General features: G+C 43.7%; 1 protein-coding gene across 7 annotated transcripts in view; it reads right to left on the minus strand.

Moving 5' to 3' along the window:
* CASK (calcium/calmodulin dependent serine protein kinase) overlaps positions 1-22,915 on the minus strand; it is a 226,110-nt gene that overhangs the window by 139,841 nt on the left and 63,354 nt on the right. For all 7 annotated transcript variants that reach the window (XM_084870108.1, XM_084870112.1, XM_084870110.1 and 4 more), the window contains exon 3: positions 4,954-5,059. In XM_084870108.1, coding sequence (XP_084726234.1) covers positions 4,954-5,059 — 106 coding nt within the window. The remainder of the gene's footprint in view (positions 1-4,953; positions 5,060-22,915) is intronic.

A 22,915-nucleotide genomic window follows, 5' to 3' on the forward strand; every position in this document is an offset into this window, starting at 1 on the left:
ATTATTATTGATTTTTCTAGATGTGATAATATTGTTTTGGTCATTTAAACATAGTAATAATGCCCTAGCCGGTTTGGCTCAGTGGATAGAAGGGTCCCAGGTTCGATTCCGATCAAGGGCATGTACATTGGTTGGGGGCACATCCTCAGTAGGGGGTGTGCAGGAGGCAGCTGATGGATGTTTCTCTCTCATTGATGTTTCTAACTCTCTATCCTTCTCCCTTCCTCTCTGTAAAAAAAAAAAAATCAATAAAATATATTAAAAAATTTAAAAAGGAATACTGACAGAAATACAAAAGAACTTAGAAATGACACTGCTTAGAAATCTCCAGGAGATGAAGAGACATTAGGAAAGGATAAGTAGGAAAAGAATAGCAAAATGTTGCCAATGGTTGAAACTTGGGTGACAGATACGCTGACTTGCAGTATAGTGTTCTCTTTATTGAAAAACTCCCCCAATAGGTAAAAAAATTTCAAGTAGAAATTTATGTTCTAGTGATTTGTGTTAACACTGGGATCAGGAATTATTGGGACTGGTCAATAGGCAATTTTATTATTTATTTACCTATTTAATATGTTTTTATTGACTTCAGAGAGAGAAACGGAGAGGGAGAGAGAGAGAAACATCAATGGTGAGAGAGAATCATTGATCGACTACCTCCTGCACTCCCCCTACTGGGGATCAAACCTATAACCCAGGCATCTGCCCTGACCTGTAGGTGCCCTGACCGGGAATTGAACCGTGACATCCTGGTTCGTGGGTCGATGTTCAACTACTGAGCCACACCGGGTTGGCATAGACAATTTTAATGAGGTCTCATCTTAGCATATAGCCATCGATGAATTACTTTAAGTCAAATGAATCATATAAACTAAGCTACATAAAATCTCATACAGATTCAATGCTGAGAAACTAACACTAACCCGTACTAAAAATGACACCATAGAGCTATTGAGCATGTTACCATTTTATATAAAGCAAGTTCACAGAGTTTCCCACTGAGTTCTCATAACCATATGAAGATTTTAAAGGTAAGACACTTAGACTTGGCCAAAGTCACATAATTAATACAAGTGACATAGTTGGGAGAGTAAAACCAGTTCCGTGACACCAAAGACCATTTTACCTCTACTGCACTTTGATCCCCGTGACACAGATAGCAGACAGGATGAAATTTAAGCAAATTTTTATATTGGGCTTTCTATGCTCATTACTTTAGAGTACATGATAAAACCATTTTTTTCATCTTCTCAGTGAATAAAAATGTGGACAGAAACATATTTCTTGAACAAAGAATAAAATTTAACCAGAAAAAGTGATTCAAATAATTATAATATCTCCCTGGCCAGTGTTGCTCAGTGGTTGAAGCGCCATCCCGTGCACCAAAACGTGGTGGGTTCAATTCCCAGTCGGGGCACATGCCCAGGTTGTGCGTTTGATCCCTGGTCAGGGTGCATGCGGAAGGCAGCCAAGCAGTGTTTCTCCCTCCCCCCTCCTCTCTCTAAAATCAATTAAAAGGGGAAAAGTAGAATTATAATATCTTAAAACTGGAAGGGGAGTTAGAGGCCCTCTGCAGCCCAAAATTAATCCTTAGCTTCAGCCCCTTGGAAGGTCCAGCTCCAGCGGGAGCGGTTCTAGTGGGGAAGGCACGTTAGTCTACTCATCTTAGAGGAGAGATTTGTGCTTAGAGGAGAGATCTACCTGCCACTCAGTTATAACCCTGACCCTACACTGAATAAACCCAGCACCCTCTCACAGATGACAATCTTTCAAATAACCGAAGACTTCCATTTTGCTCTACCATGGGCTTCTACCTGCAGACTCTTTTAGCAAAAAAAGAAAACCAAGAGGTCCTTGGCCCAGTCTTTTCCATCGCCAAGAAATTTGTTCAAGAAAGGGGAGCCAGCCGGTGTGGCCCAGTGGTAGAGTGTCAAAGTAGGAACCAAGAGATCACGGTTCAATTCCCAGTCAGAGCTCATGCCCGGTTGCAGGCTCAATCCCCAGGAGGGGGCAGGCAAGAGGCAGCCGATTGATGATGCTTTTCTCTCATCATTGATGTTTCTTTTTATTTTTTAAAAAGATATTTTTATTGATTTCAGAGAGGAAGGGAGAGGAAAGGATAGATAGAAACATCAATGAGAGGGCATCATCGATTGGCTGCCTCCTGCACGCTCCCTATTGGAGATCTAGCACAACCCAGGCATGTGCCCTTGACCGGAATCAAACCCAGGACCCATCAGTATGCAGGCCAATGCTCTATCCATTGAGCCACACCAGCTAGGGCTCATCATTGATGTTTCTCTCTCTCTCTCTCTCTCTCTCTCTCTCTCTCTCTCTCTCTCTCATCATTGATGTTTCTCTCCCTCTCTCTCTCTCTCTCTCTCTCTCTCTCTCTCTCTCTCTCTCTCCCTTCCTCTCTCTCTAAAAACTAATAAAAACATATTAAAAAAAGAGGAGAGCCATCTTATTTCACCTGGACAATATATTCTGGCAAAGCCTGAGCCCTTTTAGAATTAGAAATCAATAGCAACAGGTTGTCACAGAGACGCCTATTCACACTTTACGATTATCTGAAAAATGAAGTCAGATTCTTTTCTGTCAGAAACGAGTCTGGTTTGGCTCATTGGTTTGACAATGATGACCGGCTTGGCCATTTAGGTCACCGAGCAGACAGAAACTGAGAAGGTGTGGCTCTGCAGTTTTGAAGAAAACATTTAAAGGAATATGCGGAACTGAAAAGTACAACCTCACAACAAAAGTTGTTATAGATCAACTTAAAACTATGTGCGGAGGACCTGGCTGGTGCGGCTCATTCAGTTGGGCGTCATCCGGGCGCCATCCTGTGCACCAGGAGGTCACTGGTTCGATTCCTGGTCAGGACACAGGCCTAGGTTGCAGGCTCCATCCCCAGTAGGGGGCGTGAAGGAGGCAGCTAATCGATGTTTCTCCCACACCCTGCCTCTCTCAAAAATCAATAAGCTTATTAAAAAAAAATAAGTGAGGAGGTACATACACTGAGTGGCCAGATGATGATGATCTCTGAATGCCTAATAATCTGGCCACTCAGTGTATATCCTATAGAATAAAAGGCTAATATGAAAATTGTCCCCTCGACTAGGAGTTTGACCAGCAGGCAGGCCGGCCAACTGCCCATGTCCCCTCCCCCTGGCCAGGCTGGCTGGACCCCAGCCATGCACGAATTCATGCACCAGGCTTCTAATATATATATATACTGAGTGGCCAGATTATTATACGTTCAGAGATCATAATAATTTGGCCACTCAGTGTAGTTTTCAAAATTCTTTTAGTGGGTTTGCCAACAAAGGTTTAGAAGGCTGTGACTGTATGACAGGATTTTTAGGTTCTTTCCCGCTCTGGAAGGGTGGCGACGCCCGCTTACTATGGGGAGAATGAGCATTATACAACGCAGCGGGCGTGTGCTTTGGTTTAGAATACTACGTACTTATAAATAGCAGCGTCAAAGGCTCATCAGGGCTGTTTAGTTAGCTGTAAAACCTTTTCATCCTTCCTGCCTAAGCAGCAACAGCCAAATGCACAGCGAACTCACACTTACAGCTTTGAATGCATGTGCTGCCATTACCTTTGGCCTGGCATTTCCCCAGCTCCCTTGCTGCACGCTTGTGAAATACTGTAAAATTCTCATCCAGATAGTCAATGCATTAGCCAGCCTCTGTGGGAGTAGCTTTTGACCTGGTTCCCAGTGATCGCTACCTCCTGGTATTCACACCCTTATGCAATCCCTTCCGCTTGTGGGTGGGCTGGATCCAGGGCTGGATCCGGAAGCGCTGCTGTGTGATTTCTGAGATTAGGTTACAAGATTGACTTCATTTTTTTAAAGTATATTTTATTGATTTCCGAGAGGAAGGGAGAGGCAGAGAGAGCTAGAAGCATCAGTGATGAGAGGGAAGCACCAATGATGAAAGAGAATCGTGGATTGGCTGCCTACTGCATGCCCCCTAATGGGGATAGAGCCCTCAACCTGGGAATCGAACCGTGACCTTCTGGTTTATAGGTCAACACTTAACCACTGAGCTACACTGGCCGGGCTGGACTTCAGTTTAGTTCGGACTCTTGACCACTTGCTTGCTTGCTCTGATACAGCCAGCTGCCGCGCTGTGAGCTGCTCCAGGGAAGGACCAGTTACAAGGATCCCAGGGCGGCCAGGCCCGCAGCTGCTGGGGAATGAAGGCCCACAGCCCCATCGCCTGTGGCCAGCAACCATGGGAGAGAGTTTGGAAGCAGATCTGTCCCCAATAGAGCCTTCAAATGACTTCAGCCCTGGCAACTCCTGGATGACTACTGGGCGGGAGACCCCAATCAAAGCCACTGATTAGAATTTGCACAGAAGAGATGGCATCCCATAAAGGGGATGAACTTTGGACACACTCATCCAACCCGCTGTACAATGACCCAGCCGTCCCAGCCTTAGCTGCTCACATCTCTCCAGCTCACTGACAATAATTGTGTGAGAAATCGCCCAGGGGCTGATGGAAATCAAGATACACAGTCCTCTGCAGACTTTCCTCTCCATGCTGGCCTGGCCCTGGCGATGGTATCAGTGAGGAAGTGAAGTGTGTTATCACTTGTTTGGAGTTGCTGGCGAGGCTTGTACCGCCATCCCACTCCTCCCCACTAAGGCTCCGATGATCAGAATGTTCTATTTTGGGGCTTCCTATCTCTCTGAACTCTTTCTTTTTAAAGCCTCTTCTCCGAAGTATGCTAAGAATGTGAGGGTAACCAGACATGACCAACTTCTGCTCCCTCAGCACTGTGAACCTGAAGATGAGATAATGCTTCTTCTCTTACTACTTCAGGTCTAAAGAGATGCGTTCACAACTGTTCTTCAATTTTACAAGAAGGCATTAGTGTTATCCTAAACCAATGTGGCTAAACACTTTAACCCTTAAAAAATATAACAGAATGTACACTCACAATTCAAACACCATGTAAAGCATTCCATCTGAGCTATATGTCTCCAGTAACTCTACAATGTGGGGGTGTTTCAGCATGTGACAGATACTGGCTTCCCGCTTTAGATCTGAAAAACAAACACACAACATACTTCGTTAGGTAGGAACCAAAGGCAATCAGAGTGAATCATGAATGAATGGATATGATCTATGGGAACATGGAGACTTCTCTAACTAAAGAGATGAAATCCCCCATTTAAGCTGAGCCTAACTTTTCACCCTTTGGAATCTCTGACACTGTAACTTTTCTCTGTCTTCTGCCACCTTAAATCGATATACATTTTAGAGTCATCTCTTGTTAATAAAAAAATGGAAACAGCACAAATAAATACATTCCCCAAACTCTCACAATTAAGTTTTAAAATTCACAATTCTTTCTTAAATCTGCTAATAAGTAACTCAATTTGCTGTTTTACATTTAACTTATTTTCCTTAATTTCCCCCAAAGTGGATAAGGATATGTTGTCTATTCTTTAGTCTAAAATTTAGCATTTATATTTTTCTCATTTTATCTTTTTGAAATCTAGCATTTATAGATAAGATACATCCAAGAAGTTATATGGAACAGGGGCAAAAAAAGAGTATGGTTTAAACAGAAAAGATACTACTCCCAGCATCAAAGTCAGAATTTTTAAAATATCCTATCTAATAAAAGGGTAATATGCAAATTAACCATCACTCAGTCACAAAGATGGTGGTGCCCATAGCCACAAGATAGCGGCGCCTAGTCTTCTCAGCCCCTCCAGAGTCCCCCAGTCCCAATGTGGGAGTAGGGTGGGGAGAGAGGGCGACCACTGAGAGTGGGCAGTGTGAGAGGTCTGGCCGAATCCTTGCTTCGTTGCCGCGGTGACAGTGACGAGGCAAGTGTTCAGCACCTGGCCACGAATGGGCCTCTGGGCCACGGAGAGCCTCAGGGCAGTGGGCGTGGAGCGGCCAGGCCCCGCAGAGAGCTCCTGGTGCACGGATTTGTGCGCAGGGCTACTAATCATTTATAAAATGTGTTGGATAATTCAGGTCACTGCCTACAGTGTTATTCTAGAGAACACTCTCAGATAACGTAGGTTAAGCCAGTGTGCAAGTCCTACAAAACTATTTGGGAAATATTAACGTCGTCATCATCATCATCATCTGAATACAGATTGACTATAGGTATCACTTGCCATGTCTACAGGGAATGAGATACTTCAAGCCTTCCTGTGTTAATAGTGCTGGAGTTCTGCCTCTTTGGATGAATTAAATCCAATATAACATTTTTATACTTGGGAGTAGAAGGGAAGCAGGTAAAGAACAAAGGGTAAGAATACACTGCCCAAAGCACAAGAGATAACATTATCTCCTCTCTGATTTATTAATCCAACTTAGTCTTGTCAACAAGAGCAATGGCTGCAGAAGGAGCCATCGGAGACTTCCATAGGGTAGGGTAGAATGAAGAAAGCAAATCAGTAAGTCAGACAAAAAGGAAGCTACCAGAAAAGGAAGAATCGATAAGATAACATTAAGGAAGTCCAGAGAATAGAGGGAATGAAGGCATGAATAGTCAAAGAAGGCCGAGGAAAGGCTGTAAGATTCAGTCAGAAAAGACCATCAGCATTCTGGGTAAGGTGAAGTTCTGTGGAGATGTCAGTTTGATGTCAGTATGTAGGAGACAATTATGTAATAAATTAAATTTTATCACATCTCTCACTGGGATAAGCACTTAATATAGTCATTGTCATATATGTCCCAACAACCCTGTGAGATAGGTTATTTATTTATTCATTCATTTATTTAAATCATTTTTATTGATTTCAGAGAAAAAGGGAGAGGGAGGGAGAGAAACATCCATGATGAGAGAATCATGGATCATCAGCCTCCTGCACACCCCCCACTGGGGATGGAGGCCGCAACCTGGGCCTGTGCCCTGACTGGGAATCGAACTGTGACCTCCTGGTCTGGGCTGAGGTAGGTATTTTACAGATGAGGAAACGGGCTTAGAAAGGTGTTCAAGGCCACACAGCTACCACCAGGGGAAGGTTTGAGCCCTGGCCTCTCTAGTGCCATGATGACAGGTGTAGACATGATAAGATTCAATGAATCTGGCAGCAGGAAAGGGACAGAAGTGCCAAAGAAGGTTTGATTGCCTTGGCCGGTTTGGCTAAGTGGATAGAGTGTCATCCCTGAAATGAAGGGCCATGGGTTCGATTCCTGTCAAGGGCACATATCTCAGGATCCCAGGCCACTGATCGAGGCACATGTGGGAGTCAATCAATCAATGTTTCTCTTCCCCCTCCCTTCCACTCTCTTTAAAAATCAATGGAAAAAATATCCTTGGTGAGGATTAACAACAACAACAACAAAAATAAAGAAGTAAAGGAAGAAAGGAAGGAAGGAGGGAAGGAGGGAAGGAAAAAAAAAGGGGGGGGATGGAAGGAAGGAAGGAGGAATGGAGGAGGGAAGGAAGGAAGGAGGGAAGAAAGGAAGGAGGGGGGGAAGGAAGGAAGAAGGGAAAGAAGGAAGGACAGCCAAAACTGGTTTGGCTCAGTGGATAGAGCATCGGCCTGTGGACTGAAAGGTCTCAGGTTCGATTCCGGACAAGGGCATGTACCTTGGTGCAGGCACATCCCCAGTGGGGGTATCCTAGAGGCAGCTGATCGATGATTCTCTCTCATCGATGTTTCTAACTCTCTATCCCTCTCTTTTCCTCTCTGTAAAATCAATAAAATATATTAAAAAAAAAAAGAAGGAAGGAGAGAAGGAAGGAAGAAGGGAAGGAGGGTAGGGGGAGGGAGGGAAGAAGGGGAGGGAGGAAAGTAAGGAGGGAGGGAAGGAAGAAGGGAAGAAATGAAGGAGGGAGGGAGGGAGGGAAGGAAGGAAGGAAGGAAGGAAGGAAGGAAGGAAGGAAGGAAGGAAGGAGGGAGGGAAGAAAGGAGGGAAGGAAGGAAGAAGGTTGCTCGTCTGTGTTTGTTGCTGGCTTATAGGAAACACTGTGCGTGTGTAAGTGGCAGTGATGAGAAGCCCACAAGATGTGCAAGTGCAATGGGGAGGCAGGGGTGGGGCAGGACCTGCGGGGTCTGCTGAGCCCCCTGCAGAGGGAGGGGAGGATTGGGGGGGATTGGATGAGGAAGGAGGTGTGGAGGACTGTGTGGGGGCAGCAATGCGGCTGGGGGGGTGCTCAGTGTGCGCTGCAGGAAGAGACCAGATGGTCCCCATTCCCTAATGTGGCTGCGAAGGTCCCACAGGGAGGGGCGCTGGTGGCAGGTGCGGGGCTGTGGGGGGAAGTCCCCCTCCCAGGAAGGCTCAGGACCAGCTCTGGACCAACATCCATCAGGTGTCTGCAGTGTTTCTCTCCCTTCCAGAATGTTCTGCAAGGCTTAGGAGTTGCATTACTTATTTTTATGTTTGCCTCTAGCTTCTCGTTTTATTAGAAGCTCCCCTTTGAATGCCTTCTGCTTTCCATTCACTGTAGCCTCTCTCTTTCCATTTCTTTCTACGCTGATATAAAAGCGGATTTTCCCTCAATGCTCTGACCTTGGACTCAAGAAGTAAACAGAGGTTTAGTGTTTGCCGCGCTGAAAACGGCCTTTTCTCCCGTTTTCAGTTTATTGTTCATGTTGCCCCTTTCATGCAGCTGCGTGCGCTTCAGACTCCATGCTCACCAGTTGCCACATCTGTTATACTGGGAGCCTTAAAGCAGACATGAACACACTAAAGAGCCTTCCATTAGCCCAGCCGGCATGGCTCAGTGGTTGAGTGTCGGTTGACCTAGGAACCAGGAGGTCATGGTTCGATTCCCGGTCAGGGCACATGCCTGGGTTGTGGGCTCGATCCCCAGTGGCGGGCGTGTAGGAGGCAGCTGATCCATGACTCTCTCTCATCACTGATGTTTCTGTCTCTCCCCCATTCCCTTCCTCTCTGGAATCAATAAAAAACATTAAGAAAAAGAACCTTCCATTAGAACAGGCACATCATTGCCTGGCTGAGTCACTATCACCTGCCATCCTCGAAACGAACACAGAATTGTGGGGACCCTGCCTTCAAAGACTAAAACCATTTAAATGTCACATTTAAAACACTTAAAGCTGACGTCTCAGTGACTAAAAGCAGAACTCTAAGTGAACAGCACAAAACGAACAACATAAAAATAGTATCGATTAAATGGCAGGATTAAAAATCTCAGGTAGAAAACCATGGTTTAAAAAATACAAATGTATTATATACCCATTTGAACTATAGATTCCAGAAAATTAAACTTGAAATGTTTGTTTTCGATGCAAATGTTAATGAAAGATGTATGTGTTAAGTGCTATTAATTCCCGGCTGATAGAGCAAACTACTAAGAGTTGGACACTTCTTTCAGAATGCCATAATTCCATAAGAGCTGACCCAGCCTCCAATGAACAGAGAGAATATTCTAATCTACTCTTAGAAATAAGTAGGACGAGTAGTAATGTGTTCATCTAAATCAATATTAACAACGAAAGTCATTATTGACTCAACATTTGTTCCTTGGTGTCCTAAAACGAATGACCACATGCTAGTTTAAGAAAGAAATCCAAGCAGAATGGTGGAAGGACTATACAGGATGGGGCAAAAGGAAGTTTACAGTTGTGACTACATGAAACTGGGTTTATTTTGGTATTCATATTTATTAATTACTAGAGGCCCGATGCACGAAGATTTGTGCAAGAATGGGCCTTCCTTCCCCTGGCTGCCGGCACCGCCTTCACTCTGGCCGGAGCCGCCTTTCTGCTTTCCCATGCTGCCCAGAGGCCTGGAGTAGCTGGGGTGGTGCAGAAAGCCTGCATCATCACCATGGCAACACGCAAGCATCATGCCCTGTCCCTGGCCGCTCAGCACCCGTGTATGCAAATTAACATGCCTTCTTTGTTGGATTAATTTGCATACACACTCCTGATTGGATGGTGGGCATTGTGAAGGTACAGTCAATTAGCATATTTCTCTTTTTTTAGTGTAGCTTGTATTATTTTCCATATAAATAACTGTAAACCTACTTTTGCTCTTCCCTGTAGTAGCAAAGTCAATTCTGTTGCTGAGTTCCACCTTCATCTAATAGTGAATTCAAAGATGGAGGGTCCCAGCTGCCTTGACAACCTTCCAGGACAGGGGGCTTCCATGAGGCCATTTTCCTGTCAATCAGGAGAGTTGACCTTCTCAACAAGTGGTTGACCAGAAGCCCAGACAGGCCCACCCCCCCAATCTGGGTTAATGCAAACTCTATTTCTCTGCACTCTCACACATTGTCCTGCTTCCCGATGAATGTTGGTGTTGTTTTGTTTTGCTAATCCTCATCTGAGGATATTTTCTATTGACTTTTTTTTTTTGAGAGAGAGTGAAAGGGAGGGAGACAGTGAGAAAAATATTGATGTGAGTTTGACTATTATAAAAATCAGACACCTATTTAAAAAATAAGGTACTCTTTACTTTGTAAAAGAAAATTAGAGAAATGCCAGTTTGTATGTCAATACTTTTCATATTAAAGCCTTAAAAAACATACATGGCAGAAGCATGAAGGAACTTTGTGGATGACAGAGTATATGTACATATATATTTGTTAAAATTCATTTGTACACTTGAATAGGTTCATTTTATTGTGCATAAATTTTTATTTGATAAAGTTTAAAAAGTAAGTTATTGCAATAAGACAGAAATTCAACTAATAGGTCTAAGTAAAAAATGTTATTCACATACCTGTATTTCACACTCTCCTAATTATGTTATCTATATTTACATTCTATTCTTATTTCTAGACACAAAGCCCAGTAGCTCAACAAGGTTATGTGGCAGCACAAGCTTCCTTACTACCCACTTCCCTCCATACCTTCCTCCAGGATGGGGCCAGCCCAGGAAATACTACCAGCAGGACTAAGTCTCCCCAGAGCCTTATCGGCATGGCTCAGTGGTTGAGCATCAACCTATGAACCAGGAGGTCAGGGTTTGATCCCCGTCAGTGTACATCCCTGGGTTGTGGGCTTGATTCCCAGTGTGGGACATGCAGGAGGCAGCCGATCCATGATTTTCTCTCATCATTGATGTGTTTTTTTCCCCCCCCCCTCTCTCCCTGCCTCTCTGAAATCAATAAAAAAATATAAAAAATAGAATTATTTGTCACTTGTAGTAACAAAAGGCCTAATTCATGTCTCAATGTTATGAAAACAAAGACAATCAATTCCTTATTTAGTTAATTCTAGATAACTAGAGGCCTGATGCATGAAATTCGTGCAAGGGGCTCAGCCCTCGCAGCCCCAGCTTTGTCTAGAGGGTCGTCTGGACGGTCGTCCTGTTGTTTGGTCTAATTAGCATATTAGCTCTTTATTATATATAATGACTTATTTTGTACCAACTTAGGGACCTCCCAGTTGTAGCACTGAAAGTTGTGTCCTGTGAACCCACCCTCGGTCCTAAGCACCCTATTGCCTCAGACCTGGTACTTCTTTGAAATGCCAGCACTCTTCTGCAGGGATGCACTCAGGGTACCAGAGACATAGCAACAGACTTGTAGTCAAGAGGCGCGTCTTTAACTCTTGTCTCCATCACTTAGTAGCTGTCCCACCTCAGCACATTGGTTCTCTGCTAGGAATGGGAGGACAGTAACAGGGCCATTGTCACATGCTCCTCTCCATTCTCACATTTGATTCCTAAGGGAAATAAGGCCATAGGAAGGCAAGTGACATGCCCAAAGTCATGCAGCTAGTTCACGGCACAACTGGGAGATGAAGCCAGGCCTCTGATCCCAGCTAGCAAGCTTTCTGTTAGCCTACTGGTATACCTATTGGAGGAAGAGGCTAGAAGGGTCCAATATGTGAGGCAATCCACATTCACACTCACTAAAGAATTTTAGAGAAGGACACAAAAATAATGCCATCTCCTTGCAGATAACGAGTATAAACGTTATGCTGTAGCACATTACCATGACTTAAAATAAAACGCTTCAAAGTACTCCCATTACTGAAAGCATTAGTTTTAAACAAAAGTAACACATGCCTGGCATTTCTATGTCACTACATAGTATATTCACTATAATATTTAATATCATGAATGACATAATCAAAAGGTCTTGTTTTGAAAAAATAATTAAGATAGAAAATTTCATTTAAATTTAAACTACTTCTTAAATCCATTTATACCCAAGGATCTTGTCTTTAGTTAATTATTCAGGAACTAGTATGAAGATTCGGGGGGTGGGTCCCTCAGCCTGACCTGCACCCTCTCCAATCTGGGAGCCCTCTCCAATCCGGGAGTTTCTGCCTGTCTTTGCAATCATAGGAGCAAATTGTCTGAGACCCCAGCCCAGTCTGGCTTGGTGCTCACAGAGTAATAGAGGGCTTTTTTTTCTTTGCTCCATTGGTGGAGATTTCCTAGAAGTTGTAGGATATCTTCCCTTTAATTTTTCCTAGACACTCTGACTACTTACGTCTCTCACATTGGCTTTCCCTCCATCCCCCACCTGCAACAGTAACTTGTTCCAGGTTCACTTAGCTGTAGTGTCTAGGAGATCCCACATTGTATCTGCCACCAGAACTACGGTTACCAGTGTTCCTGGTGCTTCCCGCGCTCTTAGTTTCCGCTTCTAGTCCAGGGGCTACAGAAACCAAAAGGACGTGGAACTCCAGCCGCCCCCAAGCTGGGCTGACAGGACCAGACACTCCAGTGGAGTCCCTGGGAGCCTGGCCGCTTGGCACTGGCGTGTATGCGTGCTAGCCACAGGCTTGGAGCAGGCGGGGTCCCAGGGACACCTGCCACGTTGTCCCAACTACACGGTGGGTGGGCGGGCATCCTGCCCTGCACCCAACTACTCATTGCTTGTGTGTGTGCACCCTGCCCACAGGCCCCCTCATCTTTGTTGGGTTAATTTGCATACTCACTCCTGATTGGCTGTGTGCATCACGGAGGTAGAGCCAATGTCTATTCTATTATTCATATAGATAATTGTATTATGTAAAATGACCACAACTCCAAAAGAAGCAGGTTTATGAAGAAAGTACAAGAGGACACTGAAGACCATACAGCTACTTGGACAAATCCTATACCCAAGATCTCTGGTTCTAACCAGTCATATTATTGGTCTTGATCATATAATACCTGGATGAGATGATTGTTTGTCTTTGAAATGTCTAACAACAACAATAACCATAAGCCAACGTTTTTTGAGTATTTACTATGAGTCAGGCTCTATTTTAAATGTGTCCACTCATTCCACCCTTGCTACAACCCTCGAAGGCAGATGATACCCATTTTACAGATGAGAAAGCTAAGGGGAGAGCAGAGAAGTAACTCACTCACAGAACTAATACCCTGCAGAGCAAGGATTTGAATTCATCTCTACTGCTTCTTAGGTCTATACCTACTTAATTCTGAAGGTGACCTTTACAGGTAAGCTATCCCTTTGTATTATTTCTAAAGATGGAAATATAAAGCTGTGATTAAAGCAAAGTTCAGAGCAAATTTCAGTAATGAAATCACAATACCTTTAAAAAGCCTTAGTTTAGTCCTTTTAAGTCACCTGATTTTATGTTTGAAAAACCAGTTTGCTGTAAGAGACAGACTTATTAAAAATACAATGACCAGGCAGGGTTTCTGAAATGACTGTGTGAGCTCAGGGACTCCTCTCCTCCTGCCAAAACATATATTTAGCTGGTTAAAATTCAAAATGAACAGTCATCTATGCATAACCCATGGACACAAACAATAGGGTGGCGAGGGCCTGGGGTGGGGGCAGGTGAGCTAGAAGAGGTCAATGGGAGCAATGGGGGACATATGTAATATTTTCAACAATAAAGAGTAAAAAAAGAAATAAAAGAGTAAAAAAATACCTCCATTAAAAATACACACACCCCACAATCATTCAAAATCTCTGGAGACTGCTCAAAGGGCTTACAATACATCGAGAAGCCCTCATTCAATAAAATCTACAGAAGCCGGGCAGAACGATGGGAGGCTGCGCACACAGGATAGGAGTCACACCCAGGCCCCCACAGCTCTCTGTCTTGTGGAGGGACTGTTCTATGGGGCCCAGTGGCTGAGTGGCAGATCATACAATGTCAGGGCACTAGGGTAAAGGGAGTGTCATTAAGTTTTCAGAAAAAGAGAAAAAGGGGCAAGTACTAGTTTAAGTGCTTTATTTATGCTACTGAGTCCTCTCACTAACTCTAGGGGAAGGTAAGATTATTCTGCTCAACTTGTAGATGAAGAAACTTAGGCACATGCAGGTTACGGGACTTGCCTAAACCTCAGAGCTGGCAAGTCTGACATGAAGCAAGTCTAGGAAATCTAGGAACCAGGGCTCCCAGCACAGATGAAAAGCAAAGAGAATTCCCATGATGACGGTCCAGAAGAACAAGAGAGCAAGCAATTTAGAATGAAACAGACAGATGAAGGGCTCTGTTGCCAAGAAAAAAAGAAGACGTGATAAATGTTCCAATGGGGTTGAATCTGAGAGTAGTTATATAGCTCAGTGGGATAGGCTGGGGATGAATTAGCTATAATACACGGAAAATGAAGCAATGAAATAAGTTAACTATTTACTCCAAGTATAACAATAAATTACATAAGATATATAACTGCATTATACTAATGACTTAATATAAATAATGTTATAAAAATGGGGAGGAGAAGTGAAGAGGGACAGGTAGCAGCATAAGAGAGCCACATCTTCCATAGCAGGATGCCAATAACTGATAAAATGTAAAACTATAAAATAAAACAAAAAACTGATGAACAAAAACAGACCCAGAGAAAGAGAAGCAGCAATCAGACTCTCAAACCTCAGAGGGAAAGTAGGGGAGTGTGGGGGTAAGGGGAAGAGATCAACCAAATGACTTGTGTGCATGCATATGGGCCTAGCCAGTGGCCATGAACAACAGGGGGTGGGGACATATGTGGGGAGGGGTTTGGGATGGGAATGGGGGGGGGTTGAGGACAATTATGTGATACCATAATCAATAAAATTAAAAAAATCCTATATAATAAAAGGCTAATATGCAAATTGTCTCCTTGGGATTTCAACTGACCAGGAGTTTGACCACTTGCTATAACATGTGGTGGACCACCAGGGGGAGGTGTGGAACAAAGGAAGGCTTCAGCCAGCAGCTGGCAGCCAGGGGAAGGAAAGCCCCAATTGGCCCTGATTGCCAGCCAGGCCTAGGACCCTACCCATGCACAAATTTTGTGCACTGGGCCTCTAGTATAATATAAGCATATGTTGTTACAAAAGAAACAGCAAAAATGCTTAAAGTGGTTGACCAGCCTGCTGGCCACCTTCTAATTAATTTCCTTTCATTATGCACGAATCTGTTTATAGCTTATTTCTATCTATGTTCGTGGAAACACACACATCCTATATAAAAGGCCAGGGACCATAAACATAATAACCACAATGACTACTCGACCAGTTGCCATGAGGTGCATTGACCACCTTTTGGTCCCTCCCTGCTGGGGCAGCGAGAGGTGGGCGGGGCGGCAAGATGAGTGGTGGTGGGCGGGGCGGGAAGCGCAGCAAGCTACTGGCACACGATTTTGTGCACTAGGCCTCTAGTTTAAAATACAGCAGAACAACCAAAAACAAAAACCAACCAACAAACAAACAAAAAAACAAACCCTTAAGACATAGAAGATGGAGAGAGCACGGTTGGGAGCTAGCCTCTTTAGAAAGCCCATCTTTCTAACTAAGGTTCCCAAGGTAACACAGGAAGCTTGCTGGGTAAGAAGTTCAACACCGGCCAGGGCTCTCCTTTTCTTGGGAAGCTGCTGTTTTCTCTATTCCACAGAGAAAGCCCCTGCAGAACAGAACAACGCTGACAGGTGTGCTGGGGCTGCATCACAGCCAACAAGCAGCAGCAATTGTGAGTCCTTCCACTTATTGCTGAAACTTTATTTGGCAATTTAGTGTCTGTGCTCCCTATAATATTAAAAGAAAACAGAAATTTTGAAAGTATTATCAAATCTGTGGTAAGACATTCTAAGATAAGGTCTAGGATGCTATTTACTAAATATGATCGTTTATCCTGCAGATAGATGACTTTCCTACTTCATTTATTTATTCATTTATTTATTCATTCATTCATTCATTCATTCATTGTTTTCATTTGTTTTGTTAATCCTCGCTGGAGAATATTTTTTCCATTGATTTTTGGAGAGCGTGGAAGGGAAGGGGAGAGACAGAGAAAACTCGACATGAGAGAGACACATCGATTGGTTGCCTCCCGCGTGCGCCCCAACCAGGGCCAAGGATCGAGCCTGAACCGAGGGACATGCCCTTAACCAGAATCAAACCCAGGACCCTTCCATCCATGGGCAGACGCTCTAACCACTGAGCGAACTGGCCGGGGCTGTTTTTTTTTACGCTAAAATAAGCACACTTTTTATACTATCTCAAAGTTGTTGGGTCCATTGGTAATGGGGTCCTAAAAGCCACAATTAAAATTGTCTCCTCTTGTTTTATTTCTTAGTAATTACACTGTTCAAACGGACCACTGGGAACAACTCCCTTCTAGCATCCTCAGTTTTGACCGTTTTTATTCTCTTCTCCTGGTTCTGTGATCTGGCATGGCTCTCGTTAATGTCGTTAGCGGGGATGCCTGCTGAGAGAAAACGCCGACTTTGTGAGCATGGAATCAATTTTGTGAATTGAAGAGGTTTTCGCGAGGCTGCTTCTTGCATATAGTATTAATTGCTCAGAAACTTTCCCCGTAGGACACCCTGCAATCCCCGGGGGAGGTGCCAGATGACAGAATCTACATCTGTGTCAGGAAATCAAAGGAAACTACTGGTGCACACGGAAGCACAGAACACTCAGAGATGGAGCAGCACAGTGAGTGAAGAGAGATGAGCGGTGAGAGGGCAGGTGGGGACAGGGAGGGAGAAGCAGCAGCAGGTGTCAGACAGAGACTTTAGGAGCAACTAGGGTAACAGGACCAGGACAGAGGAGCTGTGAGGAGCTTAAAAAAAAAAAAATCAAAGTCCAGCCCTGGCCTGTGTGGCTCAGTGGATAGAGCGTTGGCCTGCGGACTGAAGGGTCCCAGGTTTGATTCCAGTCAAGGTCACATGCTTGGGTTGTGGGCTCGATCCCCAGTAAGGAGCGTGCAGGAGGCAGCTGATTCATGATTCTCTCTCCTCATGGATGTTTCTCTCTCTCTCTTCCTCTCTGAAATCAATACAAATATATGTTTGAAAAAAAAAAGCCAAGTGCAATGCAGGACCCTGAGACAGAAAGGGGAGTGTGACAAAGGACAACGTACTCAAAAGGACCAGAGTCGGGGCTGGTACTGCCATGTGGCCATGGCACAAGTCTTCCAGGGAAAGCTCAGCACCCTCCGAGGTGGGGTTGCTAAGGAAACATGGCACATGGGCAAAGAGAGCAGAGAGGTGACGGGCAGAGGAGGAACCTGGAACAAAACCAATGGCTGGAGGAATCCAGAGAAAGAAGGGACAGTGTAATTACAGCTCTGTGGTGTCTTGTGACTTTATAGAGACAGATTAATAGGGGATATTTAGAAGGGGCATCCCTTTATATGGCATACTTTTCTGCCATACTTTTTATGGTCAGATATACAAATATTTTATATGTTGGGATGCATTCACCAGGATGCTGGCAAATACTGAAATGATATTAAATGATGAAACACTAAGTGGCAAAAGCAACGTAGCACCTCACAATATTAACACCCAGAAATCTTTGGCATTTTTATACACCAATAGTGATTCTCAGAAAGAGAAACTAAGCAAGCAACCCCATTTACAACTGCAACAGAAAAATGAAGATACTTAAGAATAAACTAAACCAAGGAAGTAAAAGACTTGTACTCAGAAAATTACAGGAGGTTGAAAAAAGAGATAGAGGAACATATAAACAAGTGGAAGAACACACCATGTTCATGGATTGGCAGAATAAACATCATTAAAATATCCGAACTACCCAAAGCAATCTACAGACTCAATGCAATCCCTATTAAAATACCAATGGCATATTTCACCGAACTAGAACAAAAACTCCAAAGATTTATATGGAATAAAAAAGACCCCGAATAGTCGTAGCAATCCTGAGAAAGAAGAACAAAGTTGAAGGGATCATAATACTAGATATCAAGTTATACTACAAACCCACTGTTCTCAAAACAGTTTTCTCTCACAGAAAACTTTAGACCAGATGGTTTCATTGACGAATTCTATGGAACAAGGAAATACCATGGACCGTTGAACAACGTGGGCTTGACTTCATCATGGGAAAAGAGAGGAGACACAAATGACCACTATTGGGAGGAAACGAGCGACTCTCTCTATGAATCTGTCAGATAGGAAAATTATAATAAACAAGACACATCAATAAATGCCACCAATAAATTGAAATCATGCTGGTTACCAGGAGGTGTATATTGGATCAAACTCAATAAACTGTCAACTTTAGATAGGTAGATCAGATTCTGTTAGTCAATGATGCTTTGGTGAAATTAATTTAAAAATAGATATAGGTAATTCTGAAACAAATGTTTGACAGACTGGCCCAGATCACACATAGCGGACGTGCTAAGCACACAAATCAAGAGCACCAATTTCAGAATTAGTCACAGTGGCATCTGTTCCCACAAGCCCTTCTAGGACCACGTGGTTCCCCATCGAGATGTGGTGCATTTTCTGTTCTCTTGAGTCTAGATCACTGGGGACATGACTTGAGCTTGGTGCGCACGCTCTCTCTCTCTCTGTCTCTCATCCTTGAAACACACCTGCCATGCTGTGAGGAAGCCTGTCAACATGAAGATTCCATGTGACGTGTGGCCGAGAGTCCCATCTAAGGTCTCTTGATCAACATCCAGCATCAACTGGCAGACATGTGAGGAAGGGAGGAGGGTTCCTGCCCTTGGCCCCGAGTCCCCCAGCTCACGCCCCAGGCATCCGGGGAGCTTATTCAATAGCTGTTTTATGCCACTAAGTTTTGGACTAATTGGTTATGCGGCCACAGTACCCAGAACACCATGTGGTGAAGCAAAATGTTCTGCTTAAAATGCGCTATTAGCCCTCAATGCGAACGCATTCTTGCTTTTGTTTCTTTGCGCTAGAATGGCATCGCTCACGATGAGTCACATTGCACCTTCCCACTTCTTGACATTTTATTTTATTTTAAAACATTCACCACGTATGAAGCTTCAATTTTGCTTAAAAGTCAAGTATCTCTCGCAAGGTCAGATCTTAACCCACGCCTTCCTGAAGCTAACTCACTTGTTCTTACTCACACACTATGGCTCCTTTTCCACTCGTGTCGCCACAGGGGACCAGCTAGAGCATGGCTGCTGTGCCTTTAGCATCTCTCTTCCTTATCCAGCTCCATGGTCTTTTTATTTTCTTGCCATTACTGCCCGTGCTCTTTTTTATCTTTATTTTTAGTAATCTTCCACTTTTTTTAAAAAATATATATTTTATTGATGTTTTATAGAGAGGAAGGGAGAGGGAGAGAGTTAGAAACATCAATGATGAGAGAGAAACATTGATCAGCTGCCTCCTGCATATCTTCCACTGGGGATGTGCCCACCAACCAAGGTACATGCCCTTGACCGGAATTGAACCTGGGACCTTTCAGTCCACAGGCTGATGCTCTATCCACTGAGCCAAACTGGTTAGGGCAACTGTCTGTGCTCTTGATTTCTTCATTGAGCATTGAGAAAGTCTGCTGTGTGTGATACCTGCCATTTTGGCCCAATTCACCCACACAATTCTCATTGCCTAGGCCAGAGGTCGGCAAACTCATTAGTCCACAGAGCCAAATACCAACAGTACAATGATTGAAATTTCTTTGGAGAGCCACATTTTTTAAGCTTAAACTGCTTCTAACTCCACTTCTTCAACATAGACTCGCCCAGGCAGTGGTATTTTGTGGAAAGAGCCACACTCAAGGGGCCAAAGAGCTGCATGTGGCTCGCGAGCCTCAGTTTGGGGACCAATGACCTAGGACTATATTAAAAATGCACATCTCCATACCCCACGTCCTCCAACACACTTAAGTTAAAGAACCCCTGTGCTGGGATGAGTATTCCACAGCAAGCTACAGATTGTTCTGCTCCAGAAACAGATTATGAGATTGAGTTTAGCATGTGGAATGTTTATTAGGGAATGCCTTTGGGACAGGATCATTACCTATGGGAGGGAGGGCAAGGAAGAAGGAATGGGCAGAGGGAGATGTCCAGCTGTGATACATATCCATGGGCAGGTGGCTCTCAGCAGTGTGCTGTTGGGGGGGGGGGTTTGCAAAGAGTGCAATTGATGGGCCGCCTTCCTGACAATAATTTCCCTCATCACCCCCCTTGGCAGCTTGCTGCAAGGTCAAAGGTGAGGCATCCTGCTGGGAGGGGGGCCAGCCACCGGCCTGGGGTCCCAGTCCTTGTGTTTTTCAGAGTTCTCCAATCTCTTAGTAATAAATGTTTGTGTCAAACTTTGCCTGCTCCAAGTACTGTTTGATTTCTGTCTCCTCAATGGACTCGGACTGACACCCCCCACTCCAGAAAATATTCACTCTAGATGCCCAGAAAACCCTTTGCGTGTCTGGAATTTTAGAAAGCAAATGGGTCACATATAGAATCAAAGTAGAGAGAGAGAGAGAGAGAGAGAGAGAGAGAGAGAGAGAGAGAGAGAGAGAGAGAGAGAGAGAGAGAGAGGGAGAGAGAGAGAGAGAGAGATTAGTTTTAGAATTTTTCTTGGTTTGGGAATTAAACATTTTAAAACATGCTAGAAAGCCAACAACAGCCAGTCTGCTTCAATGCATACATTTTTAGTTAATCAATCTATACCTGCCTATGCAGACGAAGTCAACCTAGCTCTGCACTCAGCCCTAAGGACTGCCCCGCATGAGAATTCTATGACATGTTCCAGGAGCCTTGGTGACCCCTCCACCACTGCCTGATAGACAGATGTTATATCCTCCTACTTTCTCAAAGCTGCTGCAGCTGTTCAGGGTCGTTTTGGTTCATATAAAATTTCGGAGTATTTCTTTAGTTCTGTGAAGTATTCCGTTGGCATTTTAATAGGGGTTGCACTGAATCTGTAGATTGCTTTGGGTAGGATGGACATCTTAATGATGTAGATTCTACCAATCCATGAACATGGTATATTCTGCCACTTGTTCATATTGTCCTCTAGCTTTCTCTTTCCAATGTCCTGTAGGTTTCCAAGTACTAGCCTTTTACCTCCTTGGTTAAGTTTATTCCTAAGTATCTTCATTTCCTTGTTACAATGGGAAATGGGAATGATTTTTTAATTTCTCTTTCTGAGAATTCATTATTGGTGTACTGCTTTATGAAACTGTTACAAAAAATGAAAAACCCTTTACAATTCAAAAGGTAACCACTACCTGTTTCTTAATATTCTGCTTCTAAAAAAGAGTTCCAAACGCATATAAAAAACAAAAAACAAAAACACTAGCCTGCCTAAAATAAATTTCCTATCTTTTGGGTACGAAAATATTAAAATTCAGTTTTAATAAACAGTGCCAGACTACATTGAAAATAGTCTCTTTCTAATTGTAGAATGCAATATGGCCTTATTTCAGTCTCCTCTCCACAATGACAAATGATTCACTGCTGTCAAACGTATCCTGAATTGGTGCTTACTGAGGACATGGGACCCAATGGCGGAATTTTAGTACTGCCTTGGGGTGAGGCAGCCCCAGCGACTACAACCTCACTCACACAGTAAGGCAACAAAGGTGAAGTTCAAAAATTACTCGGTGTGGTCAAGATGGACAGAGATTTTTTTGTCATCTCCCCCATTCAGAGGGTGACTGTGCCCCCTCCCTCAATCCAGGCGGGCTCTGTCACTTCTCTGACCAGTAACACACAGTGGACACGAAACTGTGCCCCTTTCCTTAGCTTAGTTTTAATAATTATTCATCATTTAAGAGGATCTCCTGATAAGTTTCTATTGCTTTTAATATATGTCGGTCAACTTAATTTCTCTTTACTGAAGCAGTAAGAGTATATTAAAGCAAAAAAAAAAAAAAAAGTTTTAACAGGTGCTAGTCATCTTAAGAGAAAACTCCCTGTAAAATGTAAATGGGAGAGGGATGTGCGCTTGATGATCTCTGTTAAAAATCCTGAGAGAAATTTTAAGAAAAAATTTTAAGAAAAAAAATAGATCCCCTTAAGCTAAATAGAAATCATAGGAATATAAACCAAAGATGGTTCCAGTGACTAAACTAGCCAGACACAGCCAATACATGTCAAGCCAGACATAAAAGGGCGTATTTCCCCCAAATCAGCAGTCCTTAATAAACACCTTAGACGTATGAGTGAAAAATTTATTTTATCAGCCACCCTGGGGGCAGAGAGTTTGAAAAAAGGTGGTAAAGTTACACGAGTGTTTGACTCTTTTTATTTAAAAGATGTTTAGAAATGTGTTTTGTTTGACAGTATTATAAGAGGGGAAAAAAAATCACATCTTGTCAGAGTGTAGAAAAACGACTTTACTGTAGCTTTATTAAAAACAAAAAGTCATCCCTGGCTGATGTGGCTCAGTTGGTTGAGAATCATCCATTCCTGGTCAGGACACATGTCCCAGAGCAGGCTCGATCACCAGGACGCGGGTGGGGGTGGGGTGGGGGAGTGCAGGAGGCAGTTGATCAATGTTTCTCTCTCTCTCTCTCTCTCTCTCTCTCTCTCTCTCTCTCTCTCCTCCCTCTACAATTAATAAAAATGCACTTTAAAAAGTAGGAGGAAGATGGAAGGATTAAACAAATGGCAGTTGAGGAGATGTGATTGAGGTGGGTAAGGTGAAGAGAACTCCAGCATGACTCTTGGCTGAGTCTTAATGAAGAGAGGGAAATGACGGCCCACCTACATGTGCCAAGCATGAGCCCAGGGCTTCATACATGTATCACCCTTAATATCTGCACCAGCTCTTATCCTTAACATTCTGCACAGAATAGGTCCTTAATAACTCCTTTCCCC

This window comes from Pipistrellus hanaki (assembly GCF_964339955.1).
Source record: "Pipistrellus hanaki genome assembly, chromosome: X".
NCBI classification, from domain to species: Eukaryota; Metazoa; Chordata; class Mammalia; order Chiroptera; family Vespertilionidae; genus Pipistrellus; species Pipistrellus hanaki.